Source organism: Oncorhynchus masou, chromosome 22 (genome assembly GCF_036934945.1).
Source record: "Oncorhynchus masou masou isolate Uvic2021 chromosome 22, UVic_Omas_1.1, whole genome shotgun sequence".
Classification (NCBI taxonomy): Eukaryota; Metazoa; Chordata; class Actinopteri; order Salmoniformes; family Salmonidae; genus Oncorhynchus; species Oncorhynchus masou.
The window spans coordinates 1,492,371-1,520,353 of record NC_088233.1 but is presented as its reverse complement, the minus strand read 5'-3'; the positions used below and the strand labels follow the sequence as shown (position 1 = coordinate 1,520,353).

The following is a 27,983-nucleotide window of genomic DNA, read 5'->3' as shown; positions in this document are numbered from 1 at the left end:
ATGGGCGCCTACGAGTCCAACCTGGACGATATCCTGGCAGAGGACATGCACCACTGGTACAACAAGTTTATGAAAGAGTCTCCTTCGGGACTCATCACGTTGTTTGAGCTGAAGACGATGCTGGAGATGCAGGGGATGACAGAAGAAGCTAGCAGCTACGTGGACCAGGTCTTCTTTACCTTTGACATGGACGGGGTAAGAAGACCCTCGTTCTCTCTCTCTCTCCCTCTCTGTCTCTCTCTCCCTCTCTCTCTCTCCTTCTCTCTCTCTCTCTCTCTCTCTCTCTCCCTCTCTGTCTCTCTCTCTCTCCTGTCTGTTCGAAGACACGGTTCCACCAGGGATGGAAAGATGAATTAATTAAGTTGAAAAATATATGGCAAATAGAAATCCAAAAATGGATTGTGTTGAGAGACAGATGGGAGAGGTTGAATGGAGCTGAAGGGTGGGCTAATAACAACAAGATAACCAATGTAAAACATACGGGGGTCTGTAATATGTATATAGGCTCAGAAATGTTGTGAAATAGCACAGTTACAAATAGAAATCAAACTGGATGGACATCAGAAATAGAGGAAGGACTAAAAACAAACAAAATATAACTAATTGTAAAATAGATTGTGTCTGTAAAATGTGTATAAACTGAAGGTCCTGTGTGGCTCAGTCGGTAGAGCATGGCGCTTGCAACGCCAAGCGTCGTGGGTTCGATTCCGCTGGGGCCACCCATATGTAAAAGTAGCGGCCCCAGCTGACTTGTAAGTCGCTTTGGACAAAAGCGTCTGCTAAATGCGATATATTTTTATTTTATATTTAAGGTAGGAGTGTTTATTAGTTTTCTCCAACTGGGGGATCGGTGGTAGGGTTTGTGTGGAATAATAATAAAGGGATATTCTTTTAAAAAGTATGTCTATATAGGATGTGTATGTATATATGTGTATATGTATGTCTATATAGGTATGTGTATGTATATATGTGTATATATATATGTCTATATAGGATGTGTATGTATATATGTGTATATGTATGTCTATATAGGATGTGTATGTATATATGTGTATATATATGTCTATATAGGATGTGTATGTATATATGTGTATATGTATGTCTATATAGGATGTGTATGTATATATGTGTATATGTATGTCTATATAGGATGTGTGTATATATATGTATATATATATATATGTCTATATAGGTATGTGTGTATGTATATGTGTGTATATGTATGTCTATATAGGTATGTGTATGTATATATGTGTATATATATGTCTATATAGGATGTGTATGTATATATGTGTATATGTATGTATATATAGGATGTGTATGTATATATGTGTATATGTATGTCTATATAGGATGTGTATGTATATATGTATATATATATGTCTATATAGGTATGTGTATGTATATGTGTGTATATGTATGTCTATATAGGTATATGTATGTATATATGTGTATATGTATGTCTATATAGGTATATGTATGTCTATATAGGATGTGTATGTATATATGTGTATATGTATGTCTATATAGGATGTGTATGTATATATGTGTATATGTATGTCTATATAGGATGTGTATGTATATATGTATATATATGTATGTCTATATAGGATGTGTATGTATATATGTGTATATGTATGTCTATATAGGATGTGTATGTATATATGTGTATATGTATGTCTATATAGGATGTGTATGTTTATATGTGTATATGTATGTCTATATAGGATGTGTATGTATATATGTATATATGTATGTATATATGTGTATATGTATGTCTATATAGGTATGTATGTATATATGTGTATATGTATGTCTATATAGGTTGTGTATGTATATATGTGTATATATATGTCTATATAGGATGTGTATGTATATATGTGTATATGTATGTCTATATAGGTATGTGTATGTATATATGTGTATATGTATGTCTATATAGGTATGTGTATGTATATATGTGTATATACATTTACATTACATTACATTTAAGTCATTTGACAGACGCTCTTATCCAGAGCGACTTACAAATTGGTGAATTCACCTTATGACATCCAGTGGAACAGCCACTTTACAATAGTGCATCTAAATCATTTAAGGGGGTGAGAAGGATTACTTTATCCTATCCTAGGTATTCCTTAAAGAGGTGGGGTTTCAGGTGTCTCCGGAAGGTGGTGATTGACTCCGCTGTCCTGGCGTCGTGAGGGAGTTTGTTCCACCATTGGGGGGCCAGAGCAGCGAACAGTTTTGACTGGGCTGAGCGGGAACTGTACTTCCTCAGTGGTAGGGAGGCGAGCAGGCCAGAGGTGGATGAACGCAGTGCCCTTGTTTGGGTGTAGGGCCTGATCAGAGCCTGGAGGTACTGCGGTGCCGTTCCCCTCACAGCTCCGTAGGCAAGCACCATGGTCTTGTAGCGGATGCGAGCTTCAACTGGAAGCCAGTGGAGAGAGCGGAGGAGCAGGGTGACGTGAGAGAACTTGGGAAGGTTGAACACCAGACGGGCTGCGCGTTCTGGATGAGTTGTAGGGGTTTAATGGCACAGGCAGGGAGCCCAGCCAACAGCGAGTTGCAGTAATCCAGACGGGAGATGACAAGTGCCTGGATTAGGACCTGCGCCGCTTCCTGTGTGAGGCAGGGTCGTACTCTGCGGATGTTGTAGAGCATGAACCTACAGGAACGGGCCACCGCCTTGATGTTAGTTGAGAACGACAGGGTGTTGTCCAGGATCACGCCAAGGTTCTTAGCGCTCTGGGAGGAGGACACAATGGAGTTGTCAACCGTGATGGCGAGATCATGGAACGGGCAGTCCTTCCCCGGGAGGAAGAGCAGCTCCGTCTTGCCGAAGTTCAGCTTGAGGTGGTGATCCGTCATCCACACTGATATGTCTGCCAGACATGCAGAGATGCGATTCGCCACCTGGTCATCAGAAGGGGAAAGGAGAAGATTAATTGTGTGTCGTCTGCATAGCAATGATAGGAGAGACCATGTGAGGTTATGACAGAGCCAAGTGACTTGGTAGAATAGGAGAGGGCCTAGAACAGAGCCCTGGGGGACACCAGTGGTGAGAGCGCGTGGTGAGGAGACAGATTCTCGCCACGCCACCTGGTAGGAGCGACCTGTCAGGTAGGACGCAATCCAGCGTGGGCCGCGCCGGAGATGCCCAACTCGGAGAGGGTGGAGAGGAGGATCTGATGGTTCACAGTATCGAAGGCAGCCGATAGGTCTAGAAGGATGAGAGCAGAGGAGAGAGAGTTAGCTTTAGCAGTGCGGAGCGCCTCCGTGATACAGAGAAGAGCAGTCTCAGTTGAATGACTAGTCTTGAAACCTGACTGATTTGGATCAAGAAGGTCATTCTGAGAGAGATAGCGGGAGAGCTGGCCAAGGACGGCACGTTCAAGAGTTTTGGAGAGAAAAGAAAGAAGGGATACTGGTCTGTAGTTGTTGACATCGGAGGGATCGAGTGTAGGTTTTTTCAGAAGGGGTGCAACTCTCGCTCTCTTGAAGACGGAAGGGACGTAGCCAGCGGTCAGGGATGAGTTGATGAGCGAGGTGAGGTAAGGGAGAAGGTCTCCGGAAATGGTCTGGAGAAGAGAGGAGGGGATAGGGTCAGCGGGCAGGTTGTTGGGCGGCCGGCCGTCACAAGAAGCGAGATTTCATCTGGAGAGAGAGGGGAGAAAGAGGTCAGAGCACAGGGTAGGGCAGTGTGAGCAGAACCAGCGGTGTCGTTTGACTTAGCAAACGAGGATCGGATGTCGTCGACCTTCTTTTCAAAATGGTTGACGAAGTCATCTGCAGAGAGGGAGGAGGGGGGAGGGGAGGAGGATTCAGGAGGGAGGAGAAGGTGGCAAAGAGCTTCCTAGGGTTAGAGGCAGATGCTTGGAATTTAGAGTGGTAGAAAGTGGCTTTAGCAGCAGAGACAGAGGAGGAAAATGTAGAGAGGAGGGAGTGAAAGGATGCCAGGTCCGCAGGGAGGCGAAGTTTTCCTCCATTTCCGCTCGGCTGCCCGGAGCTCCTGTTCTGTGAGCTCGCAATGAGTCGTCGAGCCACGGAGCGGGAGGGGAGGACCGAGCCGGCCTGGAGGATAGGGACATAGAGAGTCAAAGGATGCAGAAAGGGAAGAGAGGAGGGTTGAGGAGGCAGAATCAGGAGATAGGAGAAGAGAGAGAGTATAGCGGGGGAGAGAGAGCGAAGGTTGGGACGGCGCGATACCATCCGAGTAGGGGCAGTGTGGGAAGTGTTGGATGAGAGCGAGAGGGAAAAGGATACAAGGTAGTGGTCGGAGACTTGGAGGGGAGTTGCAATGAGGTTAGTGGAAGAACAGCATCTAGTAAAGATGAGGTCGAGCGTATTGCCTGCCTCGTGAGTAGGGGGGAAGGTGAGAGGGTGAGGTCAAAAGAGGAGAGGAGTGGAAAGAAGGAGGCAGAGAGGAATGAGTCAAAGGTAGACGTGGGGAGGTTAAAGTCGCCCAGGACTATGAGAGGTGAGCCGTCCTCAGGAAAGGAGCTTATCAAGGCATCAAGCTCATTGATGAACTCTCCGAGGGAACCTGGAGGGCGATAAATGATAAGGATGTTAAGCTTGAAAGGGCTGGTAACTGTGACAGCATGGAATTCAAAGGAGGCGATAGACAGATGGGTAAGGGGAGAAAGAGAGAATGACCACTTGGGAGAGATGAGGATCCCGTGCCACCACCCCGCTGACCAGAAGCTCTCGGGTGTGCGAGAACACGTGGGCGGACGAAGAGAGAGCAGTAGGAGTAGCAGTGTTATCTGTGGTGATCCATGTTTCCGTCAGTGCCAAGAAGTCGAGGGACTGGAGGGAGGCATAGGCTGAGATGAACTCTGCCTTGTTGGCCGCAGATCGGGCAGTTCCAGAGGCTACCGGAGACCTGGAACTCCATGTGGGTCGTCATAATATAATAGAGACAGAGACAGTAGATCTAGCTGGTCTGTCATAATATAATAGAGACAGTAGATCTAGCTGGTCTGTCATGATATAATAGAGACAGTATATTTACCTGGTATGTCATAATATAATAGAGACAGTAGATCTAGCTGGTCTGTCATAATGTAATAGACACAGTAGATCTAGCTGGTCTGTCATAATATAATAGAGACAGTATATCTACCTGGTCTGTCATAATATAATAGAGACAGTAGATCTACCTGGTCTGTCATAATATAATAGAGACAGTATATCTACCTGGTCTGTCATAATATAATAGAGACAGTAGATAGTAGATCTACCTGGTCTGTCATAATATAATAGAGACAGTATATCTACCTGGTCTGTCATAATATAATAGAGACAGTAGATCTAGCTGGTCTGTCATAATATAATAGAGACAGTATATCTGGCTGGTCTGTCATAATATAATAGAGACAGTATATCTAGCTGGTCTGTCATAATATAATAGAGACAGTAGATCTAGCTGGTCTGTCATAATATAATAGAGACAGTATATCTACCTGGTCTGTCATAATATAATAGAGACAGTAGATCTAGCTGGTCTGTCATAATATAATAGAGACAGTAGATCTGCCTGGTCTGTCATAATATAATAGAGACAGTATATCTACCTGGTCTGTCATAATATAATAGAGACAGTAGATCTAGCTGGTCTGTCATAATATAATAGAGACAGTATATTTACCTGGTCTGTCATAATATAATAGAGACAGTAGATCTAGCTGGTCTGTCATAATATAATAGACACAGTAGATCTAGCTGGTCTGTCATAATATAATAGAGACAGTATATCTAGCTGGTCTGTCAAAATATAATAGAGACAGTATATCTACCTGGACTGTCATAATATAATAGAGACAGTACATCTAGCTGGTCTGTCATAATATAATAGAGACAGTATATCTACCTGGTCTGTCATAATATAATAGAGACAGTAGATCTAGCTGGTCTGTCATAATATAATAGAGACAGTATATCTACCTGGTCTGTCATAATATAATAGAGACAGTAGATCTAGCTGGTCTGTCATAATATAATAGAGACAGTATATGGTCTGTCATAATATAATAGAGACAGTAATCTATGGTCTGTCATAATATAATAGAGACAGTATATCTACCTGGTCTGTCATAATATAATAGAGACAGTAGATCTAGCTGGTCTGTCATAATATAATAGAGACAGTAGATCTAGCTGGTCTGTCATAATATAATAGAGACAGTATATCTACCTGGTCTGTCATAATATAATAGAGACAGTAGATCTAGCTGGTCTGTCATAATATAATAGAGACAGTATATCTACCTGGTCTGTCATAATATAATAGAGACAGTAGATCTACCTGGTCTGTCATAATATAATAGAGACAGTATATCTGGCTGGTCTGTCATAATATAATAGAGACAGTAGATCTAGCTGGTCTGTCATAATATAATAGAGACAGTAGATCTACCTGGTCTGTCATAATATAATAGAGACAGTATATCTACCTGGTCTGTCATAAATAATAGAGACAGTATATCTAGCTGGTCTGTCATAATATAATAGAGACAGTATATCTACCTGGTCTGTCATAATATAATAGAGACAGTAGATCTAGCTGGTCTGTCATAATATAATAGAGACAGTAGATCTAGCTGGTCTATCATACTATAATAGAGACAAAGAGACAGTAGATTAAGCTGGTATTTTATAATATAATAGAAACAGTAGATCTACCTGCTCTGTCAAAATATAATAGAGACAATAGATCTAGCTGGTCTGTCATAATATAATAGAGACAGTATATCTACCTGGTCTGTCATAATATAATAGAGACAGTAGATCTAGCTGGTCTGTCATAATATAATAGAGACAGTATATCTACCTGGTCTGTCATAATATAATAGAGACAGTAGATCTAGCTGGTCTGTCATAATATAATAGAGACAGTATATCTAGCTGGTCTGTCATAATATAATAGAGACAGTATATCTACCTGGTCTGTCATAATATAATAGATATAGTATATCTACCTGGTCTGTCATAATATAATAGAGACAGTAGATCTAGCTGGTCTGTCATAATATAATAGAGACAGTATATCTACCTGGTCTGTCATAATATAATAGAGACAGTAGATCTAGCTGGTCTGTCATAATATAATAGAGACAGTAGATCTAGCTGGTCTGTCATAATATAATAGAGACAGTATATCTACCTGGTCTGTCATTTTATAATAGAGACAGTAGATCTAGCCTGGTCTGTCATAATATAATAGAGACAGTATATCTACCTGGTCTGTCATAATATAATAGAGACAGTAGATCTAGCTGGTCTGTCATAATATAATAGAGACAGTATATCTAGCTTGTCTGTCATAATATAATAGAGACAGTATATCTACCTGGTCTGTCATAATATAATAGAGACAGTAGATCTAGCTGGTCTGTCATAATATAATAGAGACAGTAGATCTAGCTGGTCTGTCATAATATAATAGAGACAGTAGATCTAGCCTGGTCTGTCATAATATAATAGAGACAGTAGATCTAGCTGGTCTGTCATAATATAATAGACACAGACAGTATAATCTACCTGGTCTGTCATAATATAATAGAGACAGTAGATCTAGCTGGTCTGTCATAATATAATAGAGACAGTATATCTACCTGGTCTGTCATAATATAATAGAGACAGTAGATCTAGCTGGTCTGTCATAATATAATAGAGACAGTAGATCTAGCTGGTCTGTCATAATATAATAGAGACAGTATATCTACCTGGTCTGTCATAATATAATAGAGACAGTAGATCTAGCTGGTCTGTCATAATATAATAGAGACAGTATATCTGGTCTGTCATAATATAATAGAGACAGTAGATCTACCTGGTCTGTCATAATATAATAGAGACAGTAGATCTAGCTGGTCTGTCATAATATAATAGAGACAGTATATCTACCTGGTCTGTCATAATATAATAGAGACAGTAGATCTAGCTGGTCTGTCATAATATAATAGAGACAGTATATCTAGCTGGTCTGTCATAATATAATAGAGACAGTATATCTACCTGGTCTGTCATAATATAATAGAGACAGTAGATCTAGCTGGTCTGTCATAATATAATAGAGACAGTAGATCTAGCTGGTCTATCATACTATAATAGAGACAAAGAGACAGTAGATTAAGCTGGTATTTTATAATATAATAGAAACAGTAGATCTACCTGCTCTGTCAAAATATAATAGAGACAGTAGATCTAGCTGGTCTGTCATAATATAATAGAGACAGTATATCTAGCTGGTCTGTCATAATATAATAGAGACAGTACATCTAGCAGGTCTGTCATAATATAATAGATACAGTATATTTACCTGGTCTGTCATAGTGTAATAGACACAGTAGATCTAGCTGGTCTGTCATAATATAATAGAGACAGTAGATCTAGCTGGTCTGTCATAATATAATAGAGACAGTAGATCTAGCTGGTCTGTCATAATATAATAGAGACAAAGAGACAGTAGATTAAGCTGGTATTTTATAATATAATAGAGACAGTAGATCTACCTGGTCTGTCAAAATATAATAGAGACAGTAGATCTAGCTGGTCTGTCATAATATAATAGAGACAGTATATCTACCTGGTCTGTCATAATATAATAGAGACAGTAGATCTAGCTGGTCTGTCATAATATAATAGAGACAGTAGATCTAGCTGGTCTGTCATAATATAATAGAGACAGTATATCTAGCTGGTCTGTCATAATATAATAGAGACAGTAGATCTAGCTGGTCTGTCATAATATAATAGAGACAGTATATCTACCTGGTCTGTCATAATATAATAGAGACAGTAGATCTAGCTGGTCTGTCATAATATAATAGAGACAGTATATCTACTTGGTCTGTCATAATATAATAGAGACAGTAGATCTAGCTGGTCTGTCATAATATAATAGAGACAGTATATCTAGCTGGTCTGTCATAATATAATAGAGACAGTATATCTACCTGGTCTGTCATAATATAATAGAGACAGTAGATCTAGCTGGTCTGTCATAATATAATAGAGACAGTAGATCTAGCTGGTCTGTCATAATATAATAGAGACAGTAGATCTAGCTGGTCTGTCATAATATAATAGAGACAGTAGATCTAGCTGGTCTGTCATAATATAATAGAGACAAAGAGACAGTAGATCTAAGCTGGTCTGTTATAATATAATAGAGACAGTAGATCTACCTGGTCTGTCAAAATATAATAGAGACAGTAGATCTAGCTGGTCTGTCATAATATAATAGAGACAGTATATCTACCTGGTCTGTCATAATATAATAGAGACAGTAGATCTAGCTGGTCTGTCATAATATAATAGAGACAGTAGATCTAGCTGGTCTGTCATAATATAATAGAGACAGTATATCTACCTGGTCTGTCATAATATAATAGAGACAGTAGATCTAGCTGGTCTGTCATAATATAATAGAGACAGTATATCTACCTGGTCTGTCATAATATAATAGAGACAGTAGATCTACCTGGTCTGTCATAATATAATAGAGACAGTATATCTACCTGGTCTGTCATAATATAATAGAGACAGTAGATCTAGCTGGTCTGTCATAATATAATAGAGACAGTATATCTACTGGTCTGTCATAATATAATAGAGACAGTAGATCTAGCTGGTCTGTCATAATATAATAGAGACAGTATATCTAGCTGGTCTGTCATAATATAATAGAGACAGTATATCTACCTGGTCTGTCATAATATAATAGAGACAGTAGATCTAGCTGGTCTGTCATAATATAATAGAGACAGTATATCTACCTGGTCTGTCATAATATAATAGAGACAGTAGATCTAGGTCTGTCATAATATAATAGAGACAGTAGATCTAGCTCTGTCATAATATAATAGAGACAGTATATCTACCTGTCTGTCATAATATAATAGAGACAGTAGATCTAGCTGGTCTGTCATAATATAATAGAGACAGTATATCTACCTGGTCTGTCATAATATAATAGAGACAGTAGATCTACCTGGTCTGTCATAATATAATAGAGACAGTAGATCTAGCTGGTCTGTCATAATATAATAGAGACAGTAGATCTAGCTGGTCTGTCATAATATAATAGAGACAGTATATCTACCTGGTCTGTCATAATATAATAGAGACAGTAGATCTACCTGGTCTGTCAAAATATAATAGAGACAGTAGATCTAGCTGGTCTGTCATAATATAATAGAGACAGTATATCTAGCTGGTCTGTCATAATATAATAGAGACAGTAGATCTAGCTGGTCTGTCATAATATAATAGAGACAGTAGATCTAGCTGGTCTGTCATAATATAATAGAGACAGTAGATCTAGCTGGTCTATCATAATATAATAGAGACAAAGAGACAGTAGATTAAGCTGGTATTTTATAATATAATAGAGACAGTAGATCTACCTGCTCTGTCAAAATATAATAGAGACAGTAGATCTAGCTGGTCTGTCATAATATAATAGAGACAGTATATCTACCTGGTCTGTCATTTTATAATAGAGACAGTAGATCTAGCTGGTCTGTCATAATATAATAGAGACAGTATATCTACTGGTCTGTCATAATATAATAGAGACAGTAGATCTAGCTGGTCTGTCATAATATAATAGAGACAGTATATCTACCTGGTCTGTCATAATATAATAGAGACAGTAGATCTAGCTGGTCTGTCATAATATAATAGAGACAGTATATCTACCTGGTCTGTCATAATATAATAGAGACAGTAGATCTAGCTGGTCTGTCATAATATAATAGAGACAGTATATCTACCTGGTCTGTCATAATATAATAGAGACAGTAGATCTACCTGGTCTGTCAAAATATAATAGAGACAGTAGATCTAGCTGGTCTGTCATAATATAATAGAGACAGTATATCTACTGGTCTGTCATAATATAATAGAGACAGTAGATCTAGCTGGTCTGTCATAATATAATAGAGACAGTAGATCTAGCTGGTCTGTCATAATATAATAGAGACAGTAGATCTACCTGGTCTGTCATAATATATAATAGAGACAGTAGATCTAGCTGGTCTATCATACTATAATAGAGACAGTAGATTAAGCTGGTATTTTATAATATAATAGAAACAGTAGATCTACCTGCTCTGTCAAAATATAATAGAGACAATAGATCTAGCTGGTCTGTCATAATATAATAGAGACAGTATATCTACCTGGTCTGTCATTTTATAATAGAGACAGTAGATCTAGCTGGTCTGTCATAATATAATAGAGACAGTATATTTACCTGGTCTGTCATAATATAATAGAGACAGTAGATCTAGCTGGTCTGTCATAATATAATGGACACAGTAGATCTAGCTGGTCTGTCATAATATAATAGAGACAGTATATCTACCTGGTCTGTCATAATATAATAGAGACAGTATATCTACCTGGTCTGTCATAATATAATAGAGACAGTATATCTACCTGGTCTGTCATAATATAATAGAGACAGTAGATCTAGCTGGTCTGTCATAATATAATAGAGACAGTATATCTACCTGGTCTGTCATTTTATAATAGAGACAGTAGATCTACCTGGTCTGTCATAATATAATAGAGACAGTATATCTACTTGGTCTGTTATAATATAATAGAGACAGTAGATCTAGCTGGTCTGTCATAATATAATAGAGACAAAGAGACAGTAGTTTAAGCTGGTATTTTATAATATAATAGAGACAGTAGATCTACCACAGCAACCAATAACATTGAGTGGCTGCTGCCAACACACTGACTCAACTCCAGCCACTTCAATAATGGGAATTTATAGGAAAGGATGTAAAATATATCACTAGCCACTTTAAACAATGCTACCTAATATAATGTTTACATACCCTACATTATTCATCTCATATGTATACGTATATACTGTACTCTATGTACTCTATCATCTACTGCATCCTTATGTAATACATGTATCACTAGCCACTTTAACTATGCCACTTTGTTTACATACTCATCTCATATGTATATACTGTACTCGATACCATCTACTGTATCTTGCCTATGCTGCTCTGCACCATCACTCATTCATATCTTTATGTACATATTCTTTATCCCCTTACACTGTGTATAAGATATTAGTTTTGGAATTGTTAGTTAGATTACTTGTTGGTTATTACTGCATTGTCGGAACTGGAAGCACAAGCATTTCGCTACACTCGCATTAACATCTGCTAACCATGTGTATGTGACAAATAAAATTTGATTTGATTTGACCATCCTGTCTTACTGTTGACCCAGACCATCCTGTCTTATTGTTGACCCAGACCATCCTGTCTTACTGTTGACCCAGACCATCCTGTCTTATTGTTGACCCAGACCATCCTGTCTTACTGTTGACCCAGACCATCCTGTCTTATTGTTGACCCAGACCATCCTGTCTTATTGTTGACCCAGACCATCCTGTCTTATTGTTGACCCAGACCATCCTGTCTTATTGTTGACCCAGACCATCCTGTCTTACTGTTGACCCAGACCATCCTGTCTTATTGCTTGACCCAGACCATCCTGTCTTATTGTTGACATAGACCATCCTGTCTTACTGTTGACCCAGACCATCCTGTCTTATTGTTGACCCAGACCATCCTGTCTTATTGTTGACCCAGACCATCCTGTCTTATTGTTGACCCAGACCATCCTGTCTTATTGTTGACCCAGACCATCCTGTCTTATTGCTGACCCAGACCATCCTGTCTTATTGTTGACCCAGACCATCCTGTCTTACTGTTGACCCAGACCATCCTGTCTTACTGTTGACCCAGACCATCCTGTCTTACTGTTGACCCAGACCATCCTGTCTTACTGTTGACCCAGACCATCCTGTCTTATTGTTGACCCAGACCATCCTGTCTTATTGTTGACCCAGACCATCCTGTCTTACTGTTGACCCAGACCATCCTGTCTTACTGTTGACCCAGACCATCCTGTCTTATTGTTGACCCAGACCATCCTGTCTTATTGTTGACCCAGACCATCCTGTCTTATTGTTGACCCAGACCATCCTGTCTTACTGTTGACCCAGACCATCCTGTCTTACTGTTGACCCAGACCATCCTGTCTTACTGTTGACCCAGACCATCCTGTCTTATTGTTGACCCAGACCATCCTGTCTTACTGTTGACCCAGACCATCCTGTCTTACTGCTGACCCAGACCATCCTGTCTTATTGTTGACCCAGACCATCTTGTCTTACTGTTGACCCAGACCATCCTGTCTTACTGTTGACCCAGACCATCCTGTCTTACTGTTGACCCAGACCATCCTGTCTTATTGTTGACCCAGACCATCCTGTCTTACTGTTGACCCAGACCATCCTGTCTTACTGTTGACCCAGACCATCCTGTCTTATTGTTGACCCAGACCATCTTGTCTTACTGTTGACCCAGACCATCCTGTCTTACTGTTGACCCAGACCATCCTGTCTTATTGTTGACCCAGACCATCTTGTCTTACTGTTGACCCAGACCATCCTGTCTTACTGTTGACCCAGACCATCCTGTCTTATTGTTGACCCAGACCATCCTGTCTTACTGTTGACCCAGACCATCCTGTCTTATTGTTGACCCAGACCATCCTGTCTTACTGTTGACCCAGACCATCCTGTCTTACTGTTGACCCACCATCCTGTCTTACTGTTGACCCAGACCATCCTGTCTTATTGTTGACCCAGACCATCCTGTCTTACTGTTGACCCAGACCATCCTGTCTTACTGTTGACCCAGACCATCCTGTCTTACTGTTGACCCAGACCATCCTGTCTTACTGTTGACCCAGACCATCCTGTCTTATTGTTGACCCATACCATCCTGTCTTATTGTTGACCCAGACCATCCTGTCTTACTGTTGACCCATACCATCCTGTCTTACTGTTGACCCAGACCATCCTGTCTTACTGTTGACCCAGACCATCCTGTCTTACTGTTGACCCATACCATCCTGTCTTACTGCTGACCCAGACCATCCTGTCTTATTGTTGACCCATACCATCCTGTCTTATTGTTGACCCATACCATCCTGTCTTACTGTTGACCCATACCATCCTGTCTTACTGTTGACCCAGACCATCCTGTCTTACTGTTGACCCAGACCATCCTGTCTTACTGTTGACCCATACCATCCTGTCTTACTGTTGACCCATACCATCCTGTCTTACTGTTGACCCAGACCTTCCTGTCTTATTGTTGACATAGAGCAGTGGTTCCCAAACTTCTCATAGTCTCGTACCCTTCGAAAATTCAACCTCCAGCTGCATGCCCCCTCTAGCCCCAGGGTCATCTGTACCCCCTCTAGCCACAGGGTCACTGTACCCCTCTAACCACAGGGTCATCTGTACCCCCTCTAACCACAGGGTCATCTGTACCCCGCCTAGCCCCAGGGTCATCTGTACCCCGTCTCTGTACCCCCTCTAACCACAGGGTCATCTGTACCCCGTCTAGCCCCAGGGTCATCTGTACCCCCTCTAGGTCCAGGGTCAGCTGTACCCCCTCTAGGCCCAGGGTCAGCTATATCCCCTCTAGCACCAGGGTCAACTGTACCCCCTCTAGGCCTAGGGTCAGCTGTATCCCCTCTAGCCCCTGGGTCAGCTGTACCCCTCTAACCCCAGGGTCAGCTGTACCCCTCTAACCCCAGGGTCAGCTGTACCCCTCTAGCCCCAGGGTCAGCTGTACCCCTCTAGCACCAGGGTCAGCTGTACCCCCTCTAGCCCCAGGGTCAACTGTATCCCCTCTAGCCCCTGGGTCAGCTGTACCCCCTCTAACCCCAGGGTCAGCTGTACCCCCTCTAACCCCAGGGTCAGCTGTACCCCCTCTAGCCCCAGGGTCAACTGTACCCCTCTAGCACCAGGGTCAGCTGTACCCCCTCTAGCACCAGGGTCAGCTGTACCCCCTCTAGCCCCAGGGTCAACTGTACCCCCTCTAGCACCAGGGTCAGCTGTACCCCTCTAGCCTCTCAACTGTACCCCTCTAAAGGGTCAGCGCACTCTCAAATGTTGTTTTTTGCCATCATTGTAAGCCTGCCACACACACACTATACAATACATTTATTAAACATCAGAATGAGTGTGAGTTTTTGTCACACCCGGCTCATGGGAAGTGACAATGAGCTCTAATAGGACCAGCGCACAAATAGTAATATAATAATAATCAATCATTTTGCTCTTTTTTAACCATCTTACATTTGAAAATTGTGAATAACTCACCACAGGTTAATGACAAGGGTGTGCCTGGAAGGATGCACATAACTCTGCAATGTTGGGTTGTATTGGAGAGAGTCTCAGTCTTAAATCATTTTCCACACACAGTCTGTGCCTGTATTTAGTATTCACGCTCGTGAGGGCCCAAGAATCCACTCACCAATAGTTGAAGTCGAACTTTACATACACTTAGGTTGGAGTAGTTAAAACTCATTTTTCAACCACTCCACAAATTTCTTGTTGACAAACTATAGTTTTGGCAAGTCGGTTAGGACATCTACTTTTTGCATGACACAAGTAATTTTTCCAACAATTGTTTACAGACAGATTATTTCACTTATAATTAATTGAATCTAAAATCCAGTGGGTCAGAAGTTTACATACATTAAGTTGACTGTGCCTTTAAACAGCTTGGAAAATTCCAGAAAACGATGTCATGGCTTTAGAAGCTTCTGATAGGGTAATTGACATCATTTTAGTCAATTGGAGGTGTACCTGTGGATGTACAGTGGGGCAAAAAAGTATTTAGTCAGCCACCAATTGTGCAAGTTCTCCCACTTAAAGATGAGAGAGGCCTGTAATTTTCATCATAGTACACTTCAACTATGACAGACAAAATGAGAAAAAAAAAATCCAGAAAATCACATTGTAGGATTTTTAATGAATTTATTTGCAAATTATGGTGGAAAATAAGTATTTGGTCACCTACAAACAAGCAAGATTTCTGGCTCTCACAGACCTGTGAGGCTCCTCTGTCCTCCACTCGTTACCTGTATTAATGGCACCTGTTTGAACTTGTTATCAGTATAAAAGACACCTGTCCACAACCTCAAACAGTCACACTCCAAACTCCACTATGGCCAAGACCAAAAGCTGTCAAAGGACACCACAAACAAAATTGTAGACCTGCACCAGGCTGGGAAGACTGAATCTGCAATAGGTAAGCAGCTTGGTTTGAAGAAATCAACTGTGGGAGCAATTATTAGGAAATGGAAGACATACAAGACCACTGATAATCTCCTCGATCTGGGGCTCCACGCAAGATCTCACCCCGTGGGGTCAAAATAATCACAAGAACGGTGAGCAAAAATCCCAGAACCACACGGGGGGAACCTAGTGAAATGACAGAGAGTTGAGAGAGTTGGGACCAAAGTAACAAAGCCTACCATCAGTAACACACACTACGCTGCCAGGGAACTCAAATCCTGCAGTGCCAGACGTGTCCCCCTGCTTAAGCCAGTACATGTCCAGGCCCATCTGAAGTTTTGCTAGAGAGCATTTGGATGATCCAAATGAGGAGATCTGCATGGAGGAATGGGCCAAAATACCAGCAAAAAGTGTGTGAAAACCTTGTGAAGACTTACAGAAAACGTTTGACCCTCTGTCATTGCCAACAAAGGGTATATAACAATGTATTGAGATAAACATTTGTTATTCACCAAATACTTATTTTCCACCATCATTTGCAAATAAATTCATTAACAATCCTACAATGTGATTTTCTGGATTTATTTTCTAATTTTGTCTGTCATAGTTGAAGTGTACCTATGATGAAAATTACAGGTCTCTCTCATCTTTAAGTGGGAGAACTTGCACAATTGGTGGCTGACTAAATACTTTTGCCCCCTGTAGTTCAAGGCCTCCCTTCAAACTCAGTGCCTCTTTACTTGACATTATGGGAAAATCAAAAGAAATCAGCCCAAACCTCAGAAGAAAAATATGTAGACCTCTACAACTCTGGTTCATCCCTGGGAGAAATTTCCAAACGCCTGAAGGTACCATGTTCATCTGTATAAACAATAGTACACAAGTATAAACACCATGGGACCATGCAGCCATCATACCGCTCAGGAAAGAAAATGCGTTCTGTCTCCTAGAGATGAACGTACTTTGGTGCAAAAAGTGCAAATCAATTCCAGAACAACAGCAAAGGACCTTGTGAAGATGCTGGAGGAAACAGGTACAAAAGTATCTATAGTGGGAGAACAAGTATTTGATACACTGCCGATTTTGCAGGTTTTCCTACTTACAAAGCATGTAGAGGTCTGTAATCTTTATCATAGGTACACTTCAACTGTGAGAGATGGAATCTAAAACAAAAATACAGAAAATCACATTGTATTATTTTTAAGTAATTAATTTGCATTTTATTGCATGACATAAGTATTTGATACATCAGAAAAGCATAACTTAATATTTGGTACAGAAACCTTTGTTTGCAATTACAGAGATCACGCTTCCTGTAGTTCTTGACCAGGTTTGCACACACTGCAGCAGGGATTTTGGCACACTCCTCCATACAGACCTTCTCCAGATCCTTCAGGTTTCGGGGCTGTTGCTGGGCAATACGGACTTTCAGCTCCCTCCAAAGATTTTCTATTTGGTTCAGGTCTGAGACTGGCTAGGCCACTCCAGGACCTTGAGATGCTTCTTACGGAGCCACTCCTAAGTTGCCCTGGCTGTGTGTTTCGGGTCGTTGTCATGCTGGAAGACCCAGCCACGACCCATTTTCAATGCTCTTACTGAGGGAAGGAGGTTGTTTGCCAAGATCTCGCGATACATGGCCCCATCCATCCTCCCCCTCAATACGGTGCAGTTGTCCTGTCCCCTTTGCAGAAAAGCATCCCCAAAGAATGATTTTTCCATCTCCATGCTTCACGGTTGTGATGGTGTTCTTGGGGTTGTACTCATCCTTCTTCCTCCAAACACGGCGAGTGGAGTTTAGACCAGGGGGACCTTGCGTGCGATGCAGGATTTTAATCCATGACGGCGTAGTGTGTTACTAATGGTTTTCTTTGAGACTGTGGTCCCAGCTCTCTTCAGGTCATTGACCAGGTCCTGCCGTGTAGTTCTGGGCTGATCCCTCACCTTCCTCATGATCATTGATGCTCCACGAGGTGAGATCTTGCATGGAGCCCCAGACCGAGGGTGATTGACCGTCATCTTGAACTTCTTCCATTTTCTAATAATTGCGCCAACAATTGTTGCCTTCTCACCAAGCTGCTTGCCTATTGTCCTGTAGCCCATCCCAGCCTTGTGCAGGTCTTTCTTTCTGTCTCTCGGAGGACCTGAACCGTAGGACCATGCCTCAGGACTACCTGGCATGATGACTCCTTGCTGTCCCCAGTCCACCTGGCCATGCTGCTGCTCCAGTTTCAACTGTTCTGCCTACGGCTATGGAATCCTGACCTGTTCACTGGACGTGCTACTTGTCCCAGACCTATTTTTTGACCATGCTGGTCATTTATGAACATTTGAACATCTTGGCCATGTTCTGTTATAATCTCCACCCGGCAGATCCAGAAGAGGACTGGCCACCCTCATAGCCTGGTTCCTCTCTAGGTTTCTTCCTAGGTGTTGGCCTTTCTAGGGTGTTTTTCCTAGCCAACGTGCTTCAATACCTGAATTGATTGGTGTTTGGGGTTAAAAATCATACAATGTGATTTTTGTTTTAGATTCCGTCTCTCACAGTTGAAGTGTACCTATGTAAAAAAAATCAGACCTCTACATGCTTTGTAAGTAGGAAAACCTGCAAACTCTTCAGTGTATAAAATACTTGTTATCCCCACTGTATATACACAGTAAAATGAGTGCTATATCGACATAACCTGAAAGTCCGCTCAGCGAGAAGAAGCCACTGCTCCAAAACCTCCATAAAAAAGCCAGACTACAGTTTGCAACTGCACATGGAGACAAAGATTGTACTTTTGGAGAAATGGCTGATGAAACAAAAATATAACTGTTTGGCCATAATGACAATTGTTATGTTTGGAGGAAAAAGGGGAGGCTTGCAAGCCAAAGAACACCATCCCAACCGTGAAGCACGGGGTGACAGCATCATGTTGTGGGGGTGCTTTGCTGCAGGAGGGATTGGTGCACTTCACAAAATAGATGGCATCATGAGGGGGGAAATTATGTGGATATATTGAGGCAACATCTCAAGACATCAGTCAGGAAGTTAAAGCTTGGTCACAAATGGGTCTTCAAAATTAACAATAACCCCAAGCATACTTCCAAATTTGTGGCAAAATGACAACAAAGTCAAGGTAATGGAGTGGCCATCAAAAAGCTCTGACCTCAATCCTATAGACAATTTGTGGGCAGAACTGAAAAAGCGTGTGCGAGCAAGGAGGCCTACAAACCTGACTTAGTTACACCAGCTCGGTCAGGAGGTATGGGCCAAAACTCACCCAACTTGTTGTGGGAAGCTTGTGGAAGGCTACCCGAAACGATTGGCCCAAGTTGAACAATTTCAATGCAATGCTACCAAATACTAATTGAATGTATGTATGTATGTATGTAAACTTCTGACCCACTGGGAATGTGATGAAATAAATAAATGAAATAAAAGCTGAAAATAAATGGGGCGGCAGGGTAGCCTAGTGGTTAGAGCGTTGGACTAGTGACCGGAAGGTTGCAAGTTCAAACCCCCGAGCTGACAAGGTACAAATCTGTCGCTCTGCCCCTGAACAGGCAGTTAACCCACTGTTCCTAGGCCGTCATTGAAAATAACAATTTGTTCTTAAAACTGACTTGCCTGGTTAAATAAAGGTAAAATAAAAATTATTCTGACATTTCACATTCTTAAAATAAAGTGGTGATCCGAACTGACACAAGACAGGGAATTTTTACTCTGATTAAATGTCAGGAATTGTGAAAAACTGAGTTTAAATGTATTTGGCTAAGGTGGATGTAACGGCGTTCTTTTGTTGTTGAAGGAGAGTCGGACCGAAATGCAGCGTGTATGTTATTCATGTTTATTAGAGAAGACAAAACGAACGGACTAACACGAATAACTTGAATAATACAAAAAAACAACAAACGGAACGAAACCTAATACAGCCTGACTGGTGCTACCTACACAGAGACAGGAACAATCACCCACGAAATGCAAAGCGAAATCAGGCTACCTAAATACGGTTCCCAATCAGCGACAACGAGAAGCCCCTGACTCCGATTGAGAACCGCCTCAGGCAGCCAACCTAATTAACACACACACACACACCCCTAATCAACTACAATCCCAACTACTACAAACCCCAATATGAAACTACAATACATAATAACCCCATGTCACACCCTGGTCTGACTAACCAATAAACTAAAACACAATACTAAGACCAAGGCGTGACAGAACCCCCTAAGGTGCGGACTCCCGAACGCACCTCAAAACCATAGGGAGGGTCCGGGTGGGTGTCTGTCCATGGTGGCGGTTCCGGCTCCGGACGTGACCCCACTTCAAAATGTCAATGTTCCTCCCCTTCGCGTCCATAGATAATCCACCCTAACCGCCGACCATGGCCGAATAGTCCTCACCCAGAACCCTACATAATAGAAAAGCAGCTCGTGACTGAGGGACAGCTCGGGACTGAGGCAGCTCGGGACTGAGGGACAGCTCGGGACTGAGGGACAGCTCGGGACTGAGGGACAGCTCGGGACTGAGTGACAGCTCGGGACTGAGTGACAGCTCGGGACAAAGGGGCAGCTCGGGACAGAGGGGCAGCTCAGCACTGAGAGGCAGCCCAGCACTGAGAAAAAGCCCAGTACTGAGAAAAAGCCCAGCCAGGAAGTAGAATCCGGCGGATCCTGGCTGACTGGCGGATCCTGGCTGACTGGCGGATCCTGGCTGACTAGCAGATCTGGCAGATCCTGGCTGACTGGCGGATCCTGGCTGACAGGCAGATCTGGCAGATCCTGGCTGACTGGAGGATCCTGGCTGACTAGCAGATCTGGCAGATCCTGGCTGACTGGCGGATCTGGAAGGGTCTGGTTGACTGGCGGATCTGAAAGAGTCTGGTTGACTGGCAGATCTGGAAGAGTCTGGCTGACTGGCAGATCTGGAAGAGTCTGATTGACTGGCAGATCTGGAAGAGTCTGGTTGACTGGCAGATCTGGAAGAGTCTGGCTGACTGGCAGATCTGGAAGAGTCTGGCTGACTGGCAGATCTGGAAGAGTCTGGCTGACTGGCAGATCTGGAAGAGTCTGGATGACTGGCAGATCTGGAAGAGTCTGGTTGACTGGCAGATCTGGAAGAGTCTGGCTGACTGGCAGATCTGGAAGAGTCTGGCTGACTGGCAGATCTGGAAGAGTCTGGTTGACTGGCAGATCTGGAAGAGTCTGGCTGACTGGCAGATCTGGAAGAGTCTGGCTGACTGGCAGATCTGGAAGAGTCTGGTTGACTTGAAGGGTCTGGCTGACAGGCAGATCTGGAAGAGTCTGGTTGACTGGCAGATCTGGAAGAGTCTGGCTGACTGGCAGATCTGGCTGCTTCATGCTGACTGACGGCTCTGGCTGCTCCATGCAGATTGACAGCTCTGGCGGCTTCTTGCAGATTGGCAGCTCCATGCAGACTGGCAACTCCATGCAGACTAGCAGCTCAGGCTGCTGTATACAGACAGGAGGCTCCGGCAGCGCTGTAGAGGAGGAAGGCTCTAGAACCGCTGAACAGACGGGAGACTCCGACAGCGCAGGAGAGGGAGAAAGCGCTGGCTGCGCTGAACAGGCGAGGCGCACTGTAGGCCTGATGCGTGGTGCTGGCACTGGTGGTATTTGGCCGAGGACACGCACAGGAAGCCTAGTGCGGGAGCTGCTACTGGAGGGCTGGGGTGTGGAGGTGGTTCTGGATAGACCGGACCGTGCAGGCGCACTGGAGCTCTTGAGCACCGAGCCTGCCCAACCTTACCTGGTTGAATACTCTCGGTTGCCCTGCAAGTGCTGTGAGGAGAAATAGCCCGCACTGGGCTATGTAGGCTAACCGGAGAAACAGAGCGCAAGGCTGGTGCCATGAAAACCGGCCCAAGGAGACGCACTGGAGAACGGATGCGTAGAGCCGGCTTCATAGCATTTGGCTCGACGCTCAATCTAGCCCGGCCGATACGCGGAGCTGAAATATACCGCACCGGGCTATGCACCCGCACTGGGGACACCGTGCGCACCACTGCATAACACGGTGCCTGCCCGGTCTCTCTAGCCCCCGGTAAGCACAGGGAGATTGCGCAGGTCTCCTACCTGACGCAGCCATACTCCCTGATAGCCCCCCAAAAAAAAAAAATTTGGGGCTGCTTTTCGGGCTTCCTTGCCAACCGTGTTCCTCGTATCGTCGGCTCCAATCTCTGGCTGCCTCTTCTCTCCTTAGTGCCTCCACTTGTTGCCATCCACGTCGCCTTGCTGCCTCCTCATACCAGCGCCTCTCCGCTTCAGCCGTTTCTAATTCCTCCTCCCTTTGCTTCTCCAGCTGTCGTTGCCTGTTAAAACGCTGCTCCTGTTTACGCTGCTCCTGCCTGTTGACACGCTGCTCGGTCCGAGAGTGGTGGGTGATTCTGTAACGGCTTTCTTTTGTTGTTGAAGGAGAGTCGGACCGAAATGCAGCGTGTATGTTACTCATGTTTATTAGAGAAGACAAAACGAACGGACTAACACGAATAACTTGAATAAATACAAAAAAACAACAAACAGAACGAAACCTAATACAGCCTGACTGGTGCTACCTACACAGAGACAGGAACAATCACCCACGAAATGCAAAGCGAAATCAGGCTACCTAAATACGGTTCCCAATCAGCGACAACGAGAAGCACCTGACTCCGATTGAGAACCGCCTCAGGCAGCCAACCTAATTAACACACACACACACCCCCTAATCAACTACAATCCCAACTACTACAAACCCCAATATGAAACTACAATACATAATAACCCCATGTCACACCCTGGTCTGACTAACTAATAAACTAAAACACACAATACTAAGACCAAGGCGTGACAGTGGATGTAAACATCTGACTCCAACTGTGGTTGCAAAGGGCATCTGTGTCTTAACAGAGAGCTTTGCCAAGGCAGGATACTCTGATCGCAACCCAATCCAGACATCTGGCTTCTGATTCAATTGATTTTCACAGAAACACTTGTTGCAATTTCAATGAGGCTCTCTTGTTCAGATATCAGTAAGTGGACTGGAGGCAGGGCATGAAAGGGATAACGAATCCAGTTGTTTGTGTCGTCCGTTTGGGAAAGTACCTGCGTAATTGCGAACCCAACTCACTCAGGTGATTCGCTTTATCATATTTGACATTGTCCGTAATCTGCACACAAAAATCATACAATGATGGAAAGACCTGTGTGACGTCCTTGTTAATGCAGACAGAGAAGAGCTCCAACTTCTTAATCATAGCCTCGATTTTGTCCTGCACGTTGAATATAGTTGCGGAGAGTCCCTGTAATCCTAGATTCAGATCATTCAGGTGAGAAAAACATCACCCAGATAGGTCAGTTGTGTGAGAAACTCATCATGTAAGTGACAATTATGGTCAGTAAAGAAAACTTTAAGCTCTTCTCTCAGTTTGAAAAAACATGTCAATACTTTGCCCCTTGATAACCAGCGCACTTCTGTATGTTGTAAAAGCGTTACATGGTTGCTGCCCATATCATTGCATAGTGCAGAAAATACACGATAGTTCAGGGGCCTTGCTTTAACCTCTTGAAACTCCCCATCCCGATCCGGGATTGTGACTAAGCCTCAGGCTCATTAGCATAACGCAACGTTAACGATTTCTGAAAATCGCAAATAAAATTAAAATAATGCGTTTGCTCTCAAGCTTAGCCTTTTCTTAACAACACTGTCATCTCAGATTTTCAAAATATGCTTTTGAACCATAGAAATTGACTAATTTGTGTAAGAGTATGCAAAGCTAGCATAGCATTTTTGTGTAGCATGTAGCACGCAACATTTTCACAAAAGCCAGATAACCAAATAAATAAAATCATTTACCTTTGAAGAGCTTCTGATGTTTTCAATGAGGAGACTCCCAGCCACATACCAAATGCGCAGTGTTTCCTGAAAGCGTCTGTGTGTAGGAGAAATCGTTCCGTTTTCTACATTGCGCCTGGCTACCGAAACGAACCGAAAATGCAGTCACCTACAACGTGAAACTTTTCCGGATTAACTACATAATATCGACCGAAACATGGCAAACGTTGTTTGGAATCAATCCTCAAGGTGTTTTTTCACATATCTCTTCATTGACATGCAGTTCTTGGAAGCTTGCTTCTCTCTGTGCCCCATGGAAAAATACTGGCAGGTGACTTTTGCGCACCAATTTCGCGCAGGACACCGGGCGGACACGTGGTAAATGTGGTCTCTTATGGTCAATCTTCCAACGATCTGCCAACAAATACGTCACAATGCTGCAGACACCTTGGGGAAACGACAGAAAGGGCAGACTCATTCCTCTTGCGTTCACAGCCATATAAGGAGATCATGAAAGACAGAGCCTCAAAAATCCTTGTCATTTCCTGGATGCCAAGTCATCTTGGTTTTGCCTGAAGCTCACGTTAAAGGGCACGCACAGAGAAGATATTTGTATTTCTGGACACGTCAGAGTGTTTTCTTTCGAACAGTAGCAATTATATGCATAGTCGAGCATCTTTTTGTGACAAAATATCTTGTTTAAAACGGAACGTTTTTCTTCCAAAATGAAATAGCACCACCATAAGTGTAAGAGGTTAACAAAGTTAACCATTTTCACTATACTGGAGTGCCTAAAACATCTTTCAAGCTGTCAGGCATTCCCTTGGCAGCAAGAGCCTCTCGGTGGATGCTGCCGTGTACCCAAGAGCCTCTCGGTTAATGTGATTGGATGTTAATTATTTGACTAGGCTTCCTGTATTTGACATTGTGTTGTTATTTCGCTGAACACTAGATGGTTTAATTTTATTTTTTGGCAGTGAGAAAAAAACTCACTCATATGTATTGCCCCGTTGGAAATTTGGCGTACCCTCAGCACTCTGGGTATACCTGACATAGACCATCGTGAGAGGCATCCTTGAGAGGCATCCGTGAGAGGCAACTTGAGAGGCATCTTGAGAGGCAACTTTGAGAGGCATCCGTGAGAGGCAACTTTGAGAGGCATCCGTGAGAGGCAACTTTGAGAGGCATCCGTGAGAGGCAACTTTGAGAGGCATCCGTGAGAGGCAACTTTGAGAGGCATCCGTGAGAGGCAACTTTGAGAGGCATCCGTGAGAGGCAACCTTGAGAGGCAACTGTACTGGGAAATTATAATTACATTAGGTGTTGGTGTTAACCAGAAAGTTATAGTAAGTATCTATTCTCTTTTTTTGTTGTTGTCTAACATTCATATTTCTCCTTCCAGGATGGATATATAGACTTTGTAGAGTACATAGCAGCAGTCAGTCTGATGCTGAAAGGAGAAATCAACCAGAAACTGAAATGGTACTTCAAACTTTTCGATCAGGACGGAAACGGCAAGATTGACCAAGATGAAATGGGGACAATATTCAAGGTGGGCTGCTATATTTATTTATTATTTATGTCATTTAGTTGCTGTGATTTTTATACAGCCATCTTTATCAGGCTCAGAGCCTTGAGGAACATTACAAACTCTCTATATCGCCACTGAAATATAGACTTCAGAGAGATTAACTGTGAAGGGGATCAGAAAGGTTTAATTAGCCGACAACTAGACGGTACACATCAACAAAAGGTTGCTAATCTAATCCTAACCTAAATATATCCCTCACTACTGTATGTTGTCGATCAATCTGCTGCTTTGCTAGCTAGCTACATTGGAAATTATGTAGCAGAAAAAGATACTGTAGAATTCTGAGTTGGATTAATTTTTTACATTTATCCTGTTAGAGGTCCTATTGAAGTCACCATAAAGACGCAGTCATTCAAAAAAATGTCTTATCCTGTTTAGAGGAAACATTTCCAATAAGAGTATATATTTTTTTAAGGCTTATCGGTGAACTAAGAAAGTAGAGTGCTATAAAAAAAACGTAACTGTAACTGACTGTTGTGGATTGGCTTCAAACAGTCCAAACGGTTAACGGACTCTATCTGAGGATATATTCTGGGGCCTAGAGTAGAACCCCAGAGGATGACAGAATCCCAGAGGATGACAGAACCCCAGAGGATGACAGAGTCCCAGAGGATGACAGAACCCCAGAGGATGACAGGATGACAGAACCCCAGAGGATGACAGAACCCCAGAGGATGACAGAACCCCAGAGGATGACAGAATCACAGAGGATGACAGGCTCCCAGAGGATGACAGAACCCCAGGGGATGACAGAACCCCAGAGGATGACGGAATACCCAGAGGATGACGGAATACCCAGAGCATGACAGAACCCCAGGGGATGACAGAACCCCAGGGGATGACAGAACCCCAGAGGATGACAGGATGACAGAACCCCAGGGGATGACAGAACCCAGAGGATTACAGAACCCCAGAGGATGAGAGAACCCATGGGGATGACAGAACCCCAGAGGATGACAGAACCCCAGAGGATGACAGGCTCCCAGAGGATGACAGAACCCCAGAGGATGACAGTATGAAAGAATCTCAGAGGATGACTGAACCCCAGAGGATGACAGGATGACAGAACCCCAGAGGATGACAGAATGACAGAACCCCAGAGGATGACACAATCCTAGAGGATGACAGAACCCCAGGGACGACAGAACCCCAGAGGATGACAGAATACCAAGAGGATGACAGAATACCCAGAGGATGACAGAACCCCAGGGGATGACAGGATGACAGGATGACAGAACCCAGAGGATTACAGAACCCCAGAGGATGACAGAACCCCAGGGGATGACAGGCTCCCAGAGGATGACAGGCTCCCAGAGGATGACTGAACCCCAGAGGATGACAGAACCCCAGGGGATGACAGGCTCCCAGAGGATGACAGGCTCCCAGAGGATGACTGAATCCCAGAGGATGACAGAACCCCAGAGGATGACAGGATGACAGAACCCCAGAGGATGACAGAACCCCAGAGGATGACAGGATGACAGAACCCCAGAGGATGAAAGAACCCCAGAGGATGACTGAACCCCAGAGGATGACAGGATGACAGAACCCCAGAGGATGACAGAACCCCCAGAGGATGACAGGATGACAGAATCCCAGAGGATGACAGAATAGCCAGAGGATGACAGAATAGCCAGAGGATGACAGAATAGCCAGAGGATGACAGAACCCCAGAGGATAACAGAACTCCAGAGGATGACGGATCCCAGAGGATGACAAAATTCCAGGGGATGACAGCACCCCAGAGGATGACAGAATGACAGATACCCAGAGGATTACAGAACCCCAGAGAATGACAGAATCCCAGAGGATGACAGAATCCCAGAGGATGACAGAACCCCAGTGGATGACAGAATCCCAGAGAATGACAGAATCCCAGAGGATGACAGAACCCCAGAGGATGACAGAACCCCAGAGGAAGACAGAGCCCCAGAGGAAGACATGAAGGTATAAAAACGCTTATTTCTAATGATATTCTCTGTGACTTCAGCTCTTTGTTCTGTTTTGATTACTTCAGGCTATCCAGGACATCACCAGATGTTATGACTCTCCTACGGAGGAGATTGTGACCCTCATCTATGAGAAGGTTGACATAAATAACGAAGGTAAGAACGATCAACATTTAGAGATGTACATTTATTGAAACGGGGTGAGCTTGCCCATAGTACAGATAGGTATTCTAGGGGTGGAGTTTAAGTTAGCTTTTAATGCTTTTAATTGCCATCCTCTAGGAAGCCAATGTGTATCTTGTTCTGTTTATTTTTGAATTGTTCACACCTCCAGGTGAGTTGACTCTGGAGGAGTTTATCGAAGGAGCCAGGGACCACCAAGACATCATGGAGATGTTGGGAAAGATGATGGACCTCACCAACGTTCTAAAGATCATTGTCAACGGACAGAAAAAGCAGGTCAAATCACCCGAATGA

General features: G+C 43.1%; 1 protein-coding gene across 1 annotated transcript; it reads left to right on the top strand.

The window, feature by feature from the left end:
* LOC135508620 (guanylyl cyclase-activating protein 1-like) lies at positions 1 to 27,983 on the top strand. The gene is made up of 4 exons (XM_064928862.1): positions 1 to 195; positions 25,369 to 25,518; positions 27,575 to 27,662; positions 27,841 to 27,983. The coding sequence occupies exons 1-4, from the start codon at positions 1 to 3 to the stop codon at positions 27,981 to 27,983; spliced, it is 576 nt and encodes a 191-aa protein (XP_064784934.1).

What these genes read in the sequence shown, in the direction of transcription:
- LOC135508620 (XM_064928862.1), top strand. Translation starts at nt 1, where the DNA reads ATGGGCGCCTACGAGTCCAACCTGGACGATATCCTGGCAGAGGACATG. An exon ending in TTACCTTTGACATGGACGGG is followed by an intron (nt 196 to 25,368) that starts GTAAGAAGACCC and finishes TTCTCCTTCCAG; the next exon opens with GATGGATATATAGACTTTGT. An exon ending in GGTTGACATAAATAACGAAG is followed by an intron (nt 27,663 to 27,840) that starts GTAAGAACGATC and finishes TCACACCTCCAG; the next exon opens with GTGAGTTGACTCTGGAGGAG.